We start from the raw sequence: 16,696 nt of genomic DNA, 5'->3' as shown, positions 1-16,696 counted from the left end.
AAGAGCACGGGAAGCACCTCGGCTAGGCGCAGACTCTGAAGGTAATGAGACTAGGTTGATCTAGACCCTATGCCAGGTTGGCTAGGTTGGGAGGGCGAGGCTTCGCAAAAGGGTTCAGCAAAGTATAGGTGTTAATTCTTAAATTTCAAGATCTTCTAAATAGAGGAGAATATGTCCTTATTTATAGGTTTTGAGGTAAATCCAAATACTTTTTTAGCATATTCAGGATCCATCTAAATTTGCGGTTGAGATTATGATAGGTTTGAATGAACGGTTTAGATGAGGATAGGGTCTCATTTTCTTAGAGAAATTTTCGATTTAAGGCAAGAAATTTTGGAATGGATAGTTTTTCATTCTGGTTTTTAGAAGGTTTATCTGTCTCAAGGGTTTGCAAAATGGCGACTGATGACGAGTTGGCATCGAGGTACGTTAAAGACAAGTTGCGCTGACGACAACTAGCACTAACGATAAGTTACTCTAACAACAATTCATGGTAAAAAAAAACTAAAGACACTTTAAAAGGCTCTAATGGTATCATAGGTTGTCATCAACGCTCTTGAGAAAAAACACTAACGACAACCTGACTTGTTGCCAGCGAAATTGGGTAAAACAGACCCAATAAGCTAACTTGTTTCGACCATAACTTATTATATAAATGTGTGTTTGAGATAAATTTTATTGTGTTTGAAAGCTAACATCATCAACTTTAATTGATCTTGTAAATGAAAAACCAAATTCAATCTTTTTGGTAGTCAAAAATGTGTTGAAAGTAAACCCTGCCTGAAAAAATAGTTTTTTTACTAAACAAGTCGCCTTGTTTTTGTTGTAACTTTTTAATCGGATGTCCAATTGAATGACTTTTGATTTGTTAAAAAGATGAAATCATCTAGTTTAATTTTTCTTTTGGAAAAAAACCTTGAGGATGCCGTTTTAAAGACCAAAAATGAAGTTAAAGCCAGCAAAGCTTTACAATAGGCTGAAAGCACTGGATTTTAGTACGAGATTATGACATGAAATTACTCGATCAAAATTTATGTCTCTACAACTGGTGCAATCATTGCATCAGATTGCACCAGTGAAAGCAAATTGTATGCTCCAGTTAAAACAATTTTTACTGGCGCAAGTATGCACCAGTGAAAATCTTTTTCACTTACCAACAAGGCTTTCACTGGCATGACTTCTGGTGCATCGATTGCGCCAATAAAGCCCGTAACAATTATGAAAAGAAAATAACAAGCATAGCAATGGTATTTTAAAAGTTGAAGATGCAATGAAAATGACAAGAGAAAAAGGAATTTGTGTTAAATATTACTTCGCCCCTAGAGAACCAGTTACCAAAATGCTACAGTCATTTTACCACTACATTCTTATGATCTAGATGCACCCACAAGTTTCACAGCAAGCCACAGGCGGTACATTTGCTTCACGTTCCAAATGAATGGTGGATCATCTTCTTGAAAGTCTAGTGACAAATAATAAATTACTCAGTCACACGTTCATATGATCAATCCACCATGACATGGTGTGGCATGGAGGTCTAACTCCAGTGGATCATATGGAAGGATCTTTCCAGTTCAGTCGCAAATGCACCCTGGTTCAGACTTTAGAATAGACAGCAGAATACTGTTGCCAAAGAAAGATTTATAAGACAGTTCTTCTAAAGTGAATAGCATGCATCAACATCAAAGCACATTAGCAGAATATTATATATAAATGAAAGGAAATATATACATACATATATGTATAAGTCCTTACCTGGAAATCCACCCCAATGCACTCTCCCTGGTCATTGCAGGACCAGCACTATTTCCTACGAGAATGTCAGGTACCAAAGGTGTTAGTTGGCATAAGAATAAAAATCCAAACAGGAAATATTTCAAGCATTAGGCTGCTATATGCTAGTACGTAATATTATAAATCTTTGTTTAACCAAAGGACTTCAAAAAGCAGAAACATAGAAGGTAAAAAATCAAGTAACCAGCATTGATTGCAGCATCAATTTGGATGCCAAGCAAATCGGTTGCACCGTGAGCATATGATGCTTAGGGATCAAAAAGCACTGTCAGTACCTAAAACCTAATGTTCAATAAATAAAACATAGACATTCTCATAAATCAACTGTGGTACTGTGAAAGCATCCAGGTCATAAAGACATAATATTATGTTTCAATAGAACGAACATAAGATTCTAATAATGGTTCAAGCTTGTATGTTATCAAGATATCACAAATTACACAAACGCTCAAAGTTGGTTAACATGTTGAAGATTAAACCGAGACTGAAACCACTGTCACAGTGTCATGGCCTTTCACAGACTTAAATTGATTTTCAAGGAGACCAAAAGGCAAGAAGCAAAGTCGAGGAATATTTTTTACATGCTGTAAGAACAGGATTCACATGTCAACCTTTGAGCAGTATGCCACTGAAATAATTAATGAAAACTAAATGATGGAAGGAGCACAAGGAGGAGAATCATGAAAACCTATAGTTCATTAAAGAAAATGGGAGATTACAAATGATGTATATGTTATTAGAGATTCACTAGATATACAAATAACAAAAACTTAAGTAAAGGGCTAAAAGACGCCTCACTATAAAGACTACAACTGAAAACAAGCACAAGAATGTAATCAGCAAATTTAGCAAAAGACAAGACAGTGAGACACCCTTCACAAACACTAGCAGATCTTATACATAGTAAATTCATGTTGATCAACCATTGGGCCTATAGCTATGAGTTAGCATGACATGTTTTACATTGATCAATAAATTTTCTACAAGATCCAGAAGAATGTGGGACCCACATTATATTTCATTGTAGTTTATGTGTGTGTGATCAAGCTATAAATGATGAGACTCATGGATGTGATTCAACATGGGTCCATTGCATGAATATGAACATAAAAACAAAAGATTTATCGTTATAAGAAGGCAATTTATAAACTTGTCACAAGCTCATTGTGCTTGGTATATAAGATTCTCCAAAGCATATACTGGACTGCATCCATTCATGTATTAGAGAAACATACTAAGATAACATTTAAACAAAGACTAATCATTATTGATTTTCTTGTGAAGATTAGGCTTGAGACCCTGACATGAATCATTATGTGAATTTATCTCTCCATGAAAAAAACATCATCTCTTAGTCTAGGAAGATAGGAATGTAGCAAAGCTTGACAGTTGAAAGTTTTCATTTTCGTACCAATCTTCTAGGCTGATTTTTTTTGGAGAGACTATATATAAATTTTATATATAGAGAGAGAGAGAGAGATCAACTAATACAAAGAAAACTCGGTAGATTTATTATCTTTTCAAGCAAGAGTAATGGATGAAAAAGGAAGGAATTAGGAATTATATTATCATTGAGTTGTTTCTATGAGAAGAAGGTGAAACCGATAGTCATGATCAAAAGATGCCTTAATATATTTACACACACACGTGTGTGCAAGTTTGTGTGTTGTAAAAAGACCAAAATTAGACACCAAATACAACTAATTATTTGGCAAGCATGCATAAAATCCATGGCTCATTACCTGATTCCAAGCAGAATTATTTAACACATCTTCAAGCAGTTGATGACAATACTCAAGTTCATTTTCCCACCCACCTAATGCTTGGAGAACTCATTGCATGAAAGACAATTTCATTTCAAGAAATACCTTAAACGCAGAAATATCAAGAATTAGGACTAAGACAAGTAAATGATAATTCAAAAAAACACACCAAATGGGACAAGAAAAGACAATTAATCTCTCAACACTAGCATGTTTCACATTAAAAACATTCATCCTCGGTTCTTCAACAAGAGGCCAACAAAGTAACAGGATCATAAGAAGAAATTCAAAAAGTAAACACCTTACCTGCCTGTGAGACCAGGCATGATTGTAAAGTCCACAAATTTTCTGGGTTTATCAGAATTAATACGGGGTTATCCCCAATATTTTATGAGAAATTCATCATTAATGAATCAATCGATGAACTTTTGGGTGTTAAAAAGGTATAGAGCTTAAACAAACTCATTTTAGAGCTGCATCTCGACAGGGGATCCACAGGATCGACCTCCGTGAAACCCAGTTTCAGCGGTACATTGACACTTATCGGATTCGTTGAATCTCTTAAGTTAATGTATGCGGATCCAGTATGGATCCAGGCTTGTAAAATTGTATAAGGACTCGGATCCGTTTAGTGGATCCGGTCCGGGTTCAGAACAATTCAGAGCCGGAACTCTAAATGGAATCCGGAATGCCCCAAAACCTGTTAAACATAAGACTGGATCCGTTAGATGGATCCAACCTCGAATCAGAATTGAATCCAAATGAGATCCAAGTAAATAAACATCTCAAGTCCAGAAGTGGTTCAGAAATTTGGTCATTTCTCAACATTACGAAAACATAACTATATATATATCAAAATATGTTGACACTTGTATTTTTTGGACCCAAGATCCAAAAGAGGCCTAAAATGGGGTTCGCATAAACTAAGATAAGTTGTTGGTCCATTCGGCCCCAAACCAACTAAGAACACTTGCACCAAAGCACAAGTTGGAATTGGATTCCGAGTTGAATCCGATCCAATAGTTAAGTCTTAGCTTTTTGTTTGTTTTGATTTGGATCTTCATAAGATCCAAATCCAAACAACCCTTTCATATATATATATATATATATATATATATATATATATATATATATATATATATATATATATATATATATATATAAGAACAAAGAATTTAGTTCACTCTACATTGGGTCCCTTAATGTCGACACCACCATGCCAATCCCCCCCCCCATTTGCTTCTATTTAAATCCCTATGTGGGGTTTCCTTTTTCACTCAAAACCTCTCTCTCTCTCTCTGTGTAAACCGACAACACCCCTCTCACTCACTCTCTCTCTCTCTATCTAATCCCTCACCTCATTCTCTGAGAACCTCTCATAGGCCCTCGCCAAATCCGCCTCCTGGCCACCACTGAAGCCTGCACCCCCACCACAGGTGATCTCTCTCTCTCTCTCTCTCTCTCTCTCTCTCTCTCTCTCTCTCTCTCTCTCTCTCTTCTCTTCTTTTTCCTTGCTAAGTTGTTGTGCCTAGCACCAGTGTTATTAAAAACGCGCCTCGAGGCGCAAAAAGCATGCCTCGACTCAAGGCGAGGGGCTTTGTGCCTTGAGGTGCATGTACAAAGCGCAACGGCCATGAGGCGCACGCCTCGAAGCGAGGCGCGTCTCAAGCCGAGGAGTACACGCCTTGAATTTTTTAGTCAAATGAGGGTCAAAGCCCTCATTTGACCAAAAAATTAAGGTGTTTTTTTACGCAGTTTTAACTAAGTTGCTAGTAAAAAGGGCATTTACTACATTGTTCAAGCCCGCTGACCGTAAGTATGCCCGGCAAAGCCAACACAGCCAGGTCTTTGATCCTAGGGGTGGTTTCTATATGTAAATATAAAAAAAAAGGGCATGATAAATGCAAAGGCAGTGCCAGGTACGGGTGTCAATGGGTTAGCGTTACGAAAACCGCGAGCAAGAAACAATTGAAGGAAACAAAACACAATAAAAACACAGATTTACGTGAAAAAACCTCCCCTCAAATCCAAGAGGGAGGAAAAACTTTATTGCTCTTTCTCGACAGATACAAGAGAGAAAGAAAAGAAAAAATTTATACAATGCAAGGGCGACAACCCTAAACCTAAACAAATCGGGTCTGATCCATAAGACACCGGGTCTCAAACATAAACCCCAGTGGGACCCGCGGCGGGGGGGAGCCCCCGGACCCCCCTTACTGCAAGGGAAAAAACTCTGAATCAGGCTCCACAACTCATCAGTTGGACCTATGTTAAAATGAGTGGGTCCAAACCTGAATCTGACTAAGTAATGTAGGTATCAGATCAAGATTCGGGTTGAACTGGATTTTTATAAGAAAAACTATACCCAGATCTGATAAAAATTACATAAACTAGACCCAGTCCATACCTGGCAAAATAATATGTTTAATTATTTTACATTGAAAATTTGAGAATCTTAACCGAAACTCCGGTCAGTCCGGGTTTGGTATAAAATTTTATAAACCATACCCAACCCATATAATAATCGGACCTCATGGGTCCAACCTGAATAATTAATCAGAATTCCTTCTTTGCAACCAAACCCTGGACCTATAAGATCCAATATGTGTCAGGATCGGGTCATACCCAATCCATTGACACCCTTAGTAGCAGGTTCACCAATTTGCAGTCTAATAGACACTCAAAGCAACCACGTTAATGAAATCATTGAGATTAGTTGCTTCATTTCACAAAAAATTAATATCACTGTGTCAACTTGTTCAATGTATTCAATTTCATAGGAGCAAAAATCTCTTCTAGAATGTGACGTTAAACCCTTTTAGTGGCAAAATCAAGTCATGCAATTACATGCAGTCACAATCCTATATATATATATATATTAACATTTGGTTATTAATGCTAAAATGCATTTTCTAATTATGACATGATATTGTTAATGCTGATATGCATTTTGTTGTTAATGTTAATTTTTTATTTAATGAATGCTCATGTTTTATTTCTTAGATATTTACATAGATCAAGTTGTTGCATTAATGTTATTTTTACATGTTAATCTCATAATTTTATCAGTATTTATTTGAGATTTTTTATTTCTTGTTGGTTGTTGCTTCATCAATAAAGATTTTTTTATTTATTTATAATTTTAGATATTTTTATAGTTTTTTTAAGTTTTAAACAAAACTTTGAGGCTTACGCTTTACGCCTCGCCTAAGATTTTGGTGGAGCACCTCGCTACGCCTCGACGCTTTTCACAACATTGCCTAGCACCCACTCCTCCGTTTCCTCGTGGAATCAGGAGCAGCTGAAGGCTACTACTGTTGTTTCTGGTGGGGCGACCGGGAAAACAGAGTCACCAAGGTGGTGGCTCTGTTCCGCCGCCTTCCACCCTGCTATGACCACGACGGTGCCACCTACGCCACTGTGTCTCTCCCCCCCCCCCCCCCCCTCGCTCTGCTTTCGGCAGCAGCAGGAGTCGTTGTTGTTGCCCCAAAGTCGAGGCACCCTGAGCCATGGTGACCCACGCCATACTACGCTCAGGGTGCCTTGCGGGTCGGTGGGGAGCCGACAAAGCTTGACTCAGTCGAGTCCCCACCATGACCCCATCCCTTGGGGTCTTAGGTCGACCGCCGCCTACCCTAGGCGTCTAGGCTGAGGCATGACCCTTACCACGCCCTTGCGGCGGGCAAGGAACCCGGCCCAAGGAGGGTCGCGGCGGCATCACCTGCACTGGCGTCTCCCTCGGGTGTCCTCAGCAACAGCAGCCACGTTGTTCCTGCCCCTCGGTCGAGCTTGGCTCAACTAAAATTGAGTCAACTCGGTTCCGCCATAACTGAGCCTGGCTCGGTTGGTTCTAGATTGAGTCGGCTCGGTCTAACTCCCTTAACCAAGCCCGGCTCGGTCAAGGGTTCTCTCGGCCACCTTGTCCTCCGAGCCAGCTCGGGTGCGTCGAGCCTGACTCGATTTCACCAAACTCCACTCGGTTGTGATGAGCCTGGTTTGGCTTTACCAAGCCACCTCGGTTAGACCCTGTCGGTCCCCTTGTCTCCTTTAGAACCGAGCCTGGCTCGGCTTGTTAGCCAAGCTGGGTTGACTTCTTGGCACTAGGCCTAGCTCGATAGAAGCCTTTTTATTCTCTTTTCGGTCCGACTGCAACTCCTCCTGGAGTCGTGGTTGTTCGGCTCGGCTCGTGGTCAACCTGGCTTGGCTTCCTTGAGCCTTGCCAAGCCACTCACCCTCTCTTCTTGTTTTGGCTTAAGCTAAGCGTAGCTTAACCAAACCAAACTCGATTCGGTTAGCGTAACTGAACCAACTCGATCATGACTAGCCTGTTTTGGCTTCACCAAGCCAGCTCGGTCGGACCCTGCCGGTCCCCTTGTCTCCTTTAGAACTGAGCCCCGCTCGACTTGTTAGCCAAGTTGGTTCAACTTCTTGGCACCAAGCTCATCTTGGTCAAACCCCATCTCGGTCAAACCGAGCCTGGCTTGGTATAAGCCTTTTTTATTCTCTTTTCGGTATGGCAGAGGCTCCTCCCAGAGCCATAGGTGTTTGGCTCGGCTCGACATCAACCTAGCCCGGCTCGCTTAAAACTATTCGAGCCACTCACCCTCTCTCTTTGTTTTGGCTTACCCAAACAAAGCTCGATTCAGTTAGTGTAACCGAACCAACTCAGTCATTTCCAAAACCAAGCCAAGCTAGGAGCGGGTCACGATTCCAAGCGTGCACGGCTCGGTCCGAACTGCTCGAACTAAGTTCGGGTTCAACTCCTACAACGCAATCGCCGCCTCTTCTGCAAAAAAAAATGGAAAATTAACCTCGTTCATGTAGTACGGAAATTAACTTCGTACCTTTGACATGCACACCGAGGCACGAGCAAGTTAAAATCCTATGCTCAGAATCGTCAAAGATTCAGACCATATCCAAGGTAGGAAAAATTTGTATACAATGACGGTGGTTGAACATTTCATATATATATGTATTTATATTTATGTTAAATATAAATATAGCATTAATATATATGTATATATATATATTTAACTCAAGGATGCAATTTTGTGTATTCGTGTCCTATTTAAATTACGCATTTAACTCAAGAATGCAGTTTTGCGTATTCTTGTCCTATTTAAATTATGATTTATTTCAAGTATGCGGTTTTGCATACTTTAGCTTTATTTACGATAGTCTTTTGGCCAACACTGCTTTAATATATATATATATATAGATATATATATATATATATGTATGTATTATACATATGTATATAATTATTCAGAATATGCAGTTTTGCATGTTCTTTTCTTATTCAAATTTGATTTATTTCAAGTACTCGTGTACTTTCGCTTTTATTTACGATGGCCTTTTCACGGCATTGCCTTAATATATATATATATATATATATATATATAGTACGTAGTTTTGCGTGCTCCTGCTCTATTTCAATTATGCGTGCATTTCTTAAGAGTACGTAGTTTTACGTACTCCAACTTACTTTAAATTACACAAGTATTTATTTAAAGTCGCACATTTGTGCACCCCTGCTTTAATTCAATTTCAAAAGAGATTTCATGCGAGATTTCAAGTTTGCATGCCTCGATGTTTTGTAAAATAAAATAAGTGTTTTACGTTCGCATGTTCGTGATATTCGATGTACAGATGAGTCACTTATCTTACAAACAAAATAATGCTCTCATGCTTGCATGCATCAAAGTTTTTACGTTCGTTTTGATGAGACAATTCCCAAGTGTTGGAATGCTCTTCGAAACATCATTTCAACCTGGTTCGAACTTTAAATAAGTTGAGACTGACACGATGCAGGTATTCGCAATTGAGTTTTCTCTTCGAACCGATAAAACGAAAGACTTTGACTACGTATACTACGATTGTACTTACGTCAACTCCTTTCGTTATGCATTCAGAAATAACTCGAATATGCCCCCGATCTAAGGTATGAGAAAACATGAATTTCTAGAGATTCAATTGGTGTTCTTTTTGGAGGAACCAATTATATTCTCGTCGTAGTAGTACTATCAGATAAGCATGACATGCTCGTATGCTAATGAATGAATTTGAGGTTTATAACAAACCTCGTTGTACGATAATGCACCGTATTTAGGAAAAATCACGTAAACATACATGATGCTCGATTCGGTTTAAAAGAGCAGAGCATAATGAATGGCTCACTAGATAAAAGAAGACCTGACACACTCATTCATCCTTTAATTATGTCAAGAGAGATGATAAGAGGTACAAACTCCGATGGACAATGTTGTTAACAACTACGCCCCTAGAGTGGCCCACTCATCGAAATTAAGGGACAGGGCTACCAATTATTATCCTAGGTGGTAGATCCCACAAACTTTTGCAAAAGTTCAGATGCATCTTTCATTTATTCCTGCCTCTGGAGAATTCTATGTTGGTCTCTAAAACTGTCCCTTTTGGAGTGGACTCAACTAGTCGTTCGGGTTATAAATTTACATAAAATAATAAACCTCCGAACGGTCTCAGTTGTTTCTACGTTTTGTCCTATGAGTGCCCACAAGTCGATAATTATCGAAACAAGATTATGATGTTCACTTTGTTTCTTTAAACTAAAAGTGATACACCGCTTATATCAATCTGTGGTTTGTTCCAATTGGTTACGATCGAATGTTGTGAAAAATAATAATGCATATATTAGTTTTGTTCTCTTGTCTGATGTTGTTGCACCTACCAGGCTTTCATAAGTCTGACCTGTTTTATGGGATATAAGTGACGATTAGACAGATGTTGCAAACGATGGCGTGATGACATAATGATATCAATAATTCACTCTCTTTGTTGTTTGCTCCTGAGTACGTTTTATAATTTTGTATAAAGACTTTTGTATGACCATATTTTTATCTAAAATCTTGTTTTGAATATTCATGATTTTGCATGGATGTATGAAAATGCGGACCCAAATCCAAGACATTGAGGGACCCAATTTATTGGTTGAAAATTTCACCCGTAATCCGTCCAAGGTTCGTTGACTTGTTCTTTTCAAATATTGTTTCCGCTGAACTATCGTTTTTAAGTCTGAAAAGGGATTGATTATTAAAATTTCAATTTTTTCTTAAAATTTACAAGTTTGGGATTTTGGGGCGTTACAATGATAGTTCTTAGCATCACGGGATAGTATATTCTTAGTAAATTCTAGTTCCTTTTTTGTTGCTTCAGTAACAACTTTCTCAGCAGCCCAACGGCAGTGATGCCAGGAAGATCTATCATTCAGATTAATGTTCCTTGCAGCCCAGATAGAAAAGCTATGTTTTTTTGTTTTTTGTTTTTTGTTTTTTGTTTTTTGTTTTTTGTGCTCAAGCTGCAACAAAAAGAGGCAGCAGAATACCCTCCAAGATATGAAAGACAATTTTATATTAATGACGAAAAGTGCTAGAAATAACACTGACGAATAGAAAACATGCAGAACACCAATAGTGAACTCACTAGATCTTGTAGTTCTTTGAGTTACTTTCTGCAATATGTTCAATGAAGCCCAACTCATCATGCAAGTTAACACCAAGCATTTGCTCCTGGCCACCGAGTTTACAGAAATGCAGCTAATATTAGAGACCAGAAATCCTTTGGTGACAGTTATTTAGCCAATCTAGAATAGCATAAAATTTTCAGGATCACCTAATCAAATAAGTCTCTATGCTATTCCCAATGAAACCAAATCAATTGTGTTATTTTCATGAGCCCCCTAGCGAAGAGATTACCATCATTGTCATTGAGATTTTGTATGAGCCTACTTGTGGTTGTTGTGGCTTCTATCATCATTGTCATTGTTTTTTTGTTTTTGGTGTTTTTGGTGTTTTTGTTGTTATTGTCCATAACAGACTGCAGAACAAGATGTAGACCATTCATAGACACTATCTGTTCTGGCTTGTTTCATCTGCAGGTCCTTGTGGAGGTCCTAACCATAATACACATAGATATACAAGATATCACTGAATGTCCCTGCTCTTTTTTCTCTTTTCTTCTGTAAGATGGATTTTGGTCCAAGACCCCTTTGAAAAGATGCAGCAACTCCAACCCCCTGTTCAGGGCAGTACATACTCCAGTCTCCAGCCAGAACTACTATTCAAGTCTAACCTCAAAAATCAACTGCCAGAAAAAGGTAGGATTTTTGAGTTTATGACTAATCACTACCTTCCTACGCATCAGCAGGTTTAGAATATTTTTTAGTTCTTGATCTTTCTCCTTTAGTGAGCATAGAGTTAAGTTTTATTGAATAGATTAATTTAATAGAAGCAGTAAGTTGAAAATTCTATTTAGAACTGTCCAAGGACAAGAACTTGATCTTTGATGCATACCACTTTCTTAGCAGGGTCCTCCACTTGGCTTCCAATACCAAAATTGGCTCTTTCAGATCTGCAGGTTCCTTTTCATTTGCCTTATCTGTGTCAAGAAGAACATGACTAGAATTAAGTGAATTTGGAAACAAGAATTTGAATCACTTAGAGTGAATAGCATTCATTTTTTATTAAAGTGACTCGCTATGGACTTCAGGCAAATAAGCAAAATAGACAGTGTCTAATACCTGAATTGTGTTAACTGAAACTACATTCAAGTCATGTATACTACTGGTCTTAACCAATTCAATACCGATTCAAAGCAAGTCCGTAACGAACACAAAGGCCCGATGAGCCAGTCTTGTGTCCAAAAACTCTTCAAACATATTTAGGGCATATAAAAGTTTTCTCCAAAAAAAGCAAAACTAATGATCTTGTCTTATCCTCAACCTCCAGCTTCTTCGTTGCTATTCATTCTCTCCCAAATCACCAGTCCAGATAGTTGGACCCACGTTGCAACCACTAACATAGTAAGCCAACACCCTAATCCTAGGTGGTATTTGCAACACATAAAGAAAAGTTTGAAATATATGGACCTTTTGTTTCAAATAAAAGGCTAAGGCTAGGATAGACACATGATCTCAATAGTGCCCATGTAAAAACAAGTTCCTGATCATACAGATGGCAAGCTGCTTTACACAGCATATCTTATTCTTCAATGAATTTGAATGCCATTCGTGCTGCCAAGACTGCAGAAATTCTGGAGATCTGCATATTTTTGCCAGTTGCAGGAAGTACAGAATCTAAGAAATTTTTACATATACCTCCATAAACACCAGCTGATCACCAGCCAATGATTCAACACAAGGATTAATTAATTATCACAGTAACAAGTACCATTTAACAAATAATAAAACAAGAAAACGAGTGTGCAATTTCATCCTGCATCTGTAACAGAGACTTCAATCCCATAATAAACAAATCCAAAATCCACTAAGGATACAGACAATGAGACACATATTGCAAATGTGAATAAGGACCATCCCCTGAACTAGCAATAGTCTGTTTATACTAGCAATACTCTGTTTATACTTTTACTATGGTTCCATGAAGGTCAATTGCAACTCCAGTACTCTGTCTTTGCTCCTGTATTACTATTGACATGTATCCTCCTGGATGCCATAAGAAACACATGCTGCAGCATATCCTCACACAAATGCTTTCAAACTTATTTCCTCACATTTTTGCAAGAAAAACGATATGAAACCTATTATTTCCTCGCATTTTAAGGCAGTACCAGTAGGCACCAACTCATTCTGAAAGACTGCTTCCATTTGTAGTCTGTATTCATCAGAACTGTTGATTTTCTAACAAGATATTTCCAACAGCTTGCCAAAAAATATGCAAAATCCAACCAGATTTGACTGTAAAATTCACTTTTTCATTGGCACTAAGCAAAATAGCGCCAGTGAAAAGTTACTTTTACTGGCACGTCAAGGGGGTGCGTCAGTAAATCTGTTTTCTTGTAGTGTTTTGTACTAGGTTTCTGTGGATAATATTATTTTATTCAGTTGGGTTCTTGGATTTCATGAAATATTATAGGATATCACATAAAGAAGCAAACAATTAAGAAATCCAAAGGGACGAGGAAATGCTGTCCTGGCTATTCATATAACCTTTATGGAATTAACAGAAGCCTCCTGACTGAATTTTTGTATATAAGGGTGTCAAGGTGTTTAATTGGCATTAGCAAGAACTTCTTTTCTCCATCACATGAGAATGAAATTCCAGTGACTTGTTTCTTTAGTTTTAAAATTTTTATTCATAATGTCCACTTCCTTAATGGTAGATGTTTTGATCATCACATTGGTCGTGGTAATCTCTTATATGGGACAAAACAACTTCCATAGTGAGATCCTTATGTCCAAAGATTACCATGTGGATGAGCCCTTATTATTCAGATCCGTCAATGATTTGAATGTATTATTCAGGTAGAAAGTTATAAAATACTGAGTTTGGCTTATTGAAGGATTTTATGCTGCATATTGTTATGTCGCCTATGATCCACATTAGCAATCAAGCTTGTTAAAGCACTGGACATATGTGTTCACGTATCCAGGATAAGTGGAGCATCATTGACACGCTGAATAGGTGGAATGTTTGCAGAAATATCCAGGACATCAAATTTTTTCAACCATCTGGATCAAGTTGTCTACTAGGGATATGAAGATACCAAAAAGCTTCATTGAATAATCCAAATGTAAAATTGCAAGCAACTAGCGAAACCATTATGAAAGCTCTCATAGAAGAATGGCATGACTACTGAAGCTCAAGACTCGGAAGATCAGATAGCAATTGTTGTCTTCTCAACAAACTGTTACCCACTCCCTTAAACATAGACAGTTATACAAGCTAAAATAACATGTGAAATTTAGTCGTTCAAAAATATGTATTAACATAATAGGGCAAGCTTTATAACAGTATCCTTACAGCAGAATTTGTTGCAATTAAGATGAAAGAGAGGGGTGATGAGTACAAAATCATTTATAACCACTTATTAAAGCTAACATAAAATTTACAGTAATTAGGGCCACAACCTTTCCATGATGTGGCAACCTTAACGCAAAAATCAAGATGAAAAGTATGATCTCTGCCTTTTTATCCTAATCAAACCTGGGGAACAAAAATATTATACTTTCCAAAGAAACATACTTCAGTATAAGTACTAACACATGTTTCACCTATATAACAAAATGCCAATAACTTTAAACATTAGATAGTCAATACATTTCTGCAAGTAGCTCAAAATTTTGAAGATGTGTGTGGTGTAACAAATAACCCAAAGGCCAAATATAAAAATTTTCAAAAAGGAGGAAACATATACATTGGAGATGTACATGGTGATAATACAGTCTGATCCCCCAATGAGATAAATCATGGTTCTCAGGCTCTTTGCAGAATGGCGAAGCAGGTGGAAGGCCATCAGGCGACGACCGCTCCTCCTACACAAAAGGAAACCCTTTTCACAAATTAAAACCATAGATTATAAAAAAAGAAAGAAAACAAAAAACATCAAATCCGATAACAAAGTCGTAAAAACAACAACAAAAACCAAAAGCTTCAATGGCCAGTTGATCAATAACCAAAATTTGTCACAAAAACCAAAAAGAGAAAAGTTTCCAACTGATCACCACCACCTATGAACAGAGAGAAATAAAACAAAAAACATAAAATGCAGAAAATGATAGAAAAGAAGAAGAAATTATCGACCTCAAGGAAACCGATCTTGCGAATCAAGATATGGATCTGCTTCTGCTGCCTGTACTTTCCGTACATGTCGGGATAGGAGGGAGGAGTCCTAGGGCAGGGTAGCGGCAGGGAAGGGGAGGTGGAGGACGGCGACGAAGAACTTCCGAGACCATCTCCCCCAATTCCCTCTCCCTCTCATCCACAAAAAAGGAGCATAGTTGCAACTCGTAACCGAGTCAGCCTGAGGAGCAACCGAAAATGGTGGAAAAGGGCATCCGGAGGAAGGGTTTATGATGGGGGGCAGAAGGAGGAGGAGGACAAGAAGAAAGGCGTCTGGCGGGAAGGTGCGGCAGAAGGAGGAGGAGAGCGTCTGACGGTAAGGTGAAGCAGAAGGAGGAAGAGGAAAAGGGAGTTCGTGTAACGACCCTAACTTACCCTCGAAGTCAGACATAATAATAATAATAATTTAGATACTGAAAAAAAAAAAAAACATGCCTCGCATGTTTAACCTATACTAACAAAAAAAAACAGTGGATCTAATCAAAGAAAGAATAATCAACTTTATTAATTAATAGAATAAATGTTATAAAAACATAAATAAATAAATAAATAGTTTATCTCAAGAAGTCGCTCTCTCGATGTCACGCAAAACTCATACGCTCTATGTAGTAAGTCACCACGCTAATGAGCTCTGGTTCTTGAAAAACAGTTTTGAAATACCAAGAAACAAAGTTTTTTATACAAATTTCTTTAAAAAATCTGAATGGAAGACAAATGTATAAATCAAATTATGAACAATTTCAGAGAAATATAACAACAACAGTTTCCATAATAAACATATCATTCAAGCATTTAAAATAAGTTTCATGCAATAACAATTATTATATGAGACAAAATAAGTATAAATGTGCAAAACAATAAAAATACATTATTTAATGTACATGCATAAGTAACTTATTAATTTATTTATCAGAGTTATTTTTGCATGCATGTTCATATTAAATACACATAATTTTTATTTTTATTTTTTCTTACACCCGCTGATACTCAAAACAGACACAATATTTTCAAAATCCAAGTTAGGTTCTGAGTTATAGTTTAACACATAATTTATATTTTATTATTAGGTTCTACACTTGTTCATCAACCGATATCAGGTTTCCTCACCTTTTATCGAAACACTATAAATCATCACCTAATGTTGGAACATCAATAAAAAATCTCAACCATTGATGCCACTTTTTGGGAATACTAATAACTACAATTGAGTCAACAACACCACTCCCAAGTAAAATGATTGAAATCTTCCTAAAACCATGACCGATAGGTGAACCACCACATCGAGTTCAGGTGTACAATCGCACAAAGAGTTTTAATATCCTCACGGTCTCCATGACCGCTATCACGGATTATCACATTACGAAAAGGGCATCAAGAAATATATTAATTATATTGTTTGGTCTTGTTTACCTTTTTAATTAATTTCAAGATCTTTACACATGAACAGTTTTGCAAATCTATATGCAAAACTCAACTCTTACCTTTGCCCGCCACATTTTTAACAATGCAATTAATTTTGGAAGA

At 37.6% G+C, this 16,696-nt stretch overlaps 1 protein-coding gene across 1 annotated transcript; it reads right to left on the bottom strand.

Moving 5' to 3' along the window:
• Window positions 1–1,280: 1,280 nt before the first annotated feature.
• LOC149828554 (uncharacterized) lies at window positions 1,281–15,488 on the bottom strand. Its single transcript, XM_090016875.1, has 6 exons — window positions 15,134–15,488; window positions 14,748–14,865; window positions 11,885–11,969; window positions 11,016–11,101; window positions 1,756–1,810; window positions 1,281–1,623 (listed from the first exon to the last, which is right to left on the bottom strand). The coding sequence occupies exons 1-6, from the start codon at window positions 15,197–15,199 to the stop codon at window positions 1,575–1,577; spliced, it is 459 nt and encodes a 152-aa protein (XP_089873001.1). The 5' UTR covers window positions 15,200–15,488; the 3' UTR covers window positions 1,281–1,574.
• Window positions 15,489–16,696: the final 1,208 nt, after the last annotated feature.

The sequence above is a fragment of the Nuphar pumila genome, chromosome 9 (genome assembly GCF_984573655.1).
Source record: "Nuphar pumila chromosome 9, dmNupPumi1.hap1.1, whole genome shotgun sequence".
Taxonomy (NCBI): domain Eukaryota; kingdom Viridiplantae; phylum Streptophyta; class Magnoliopsida; order Nymphaeales; family Nymphaeaceae; genus Nuphar; species Nuphar pumila.
This window is presented reverse-complemented; position numbering and strand designations above follow the sequence as displayed.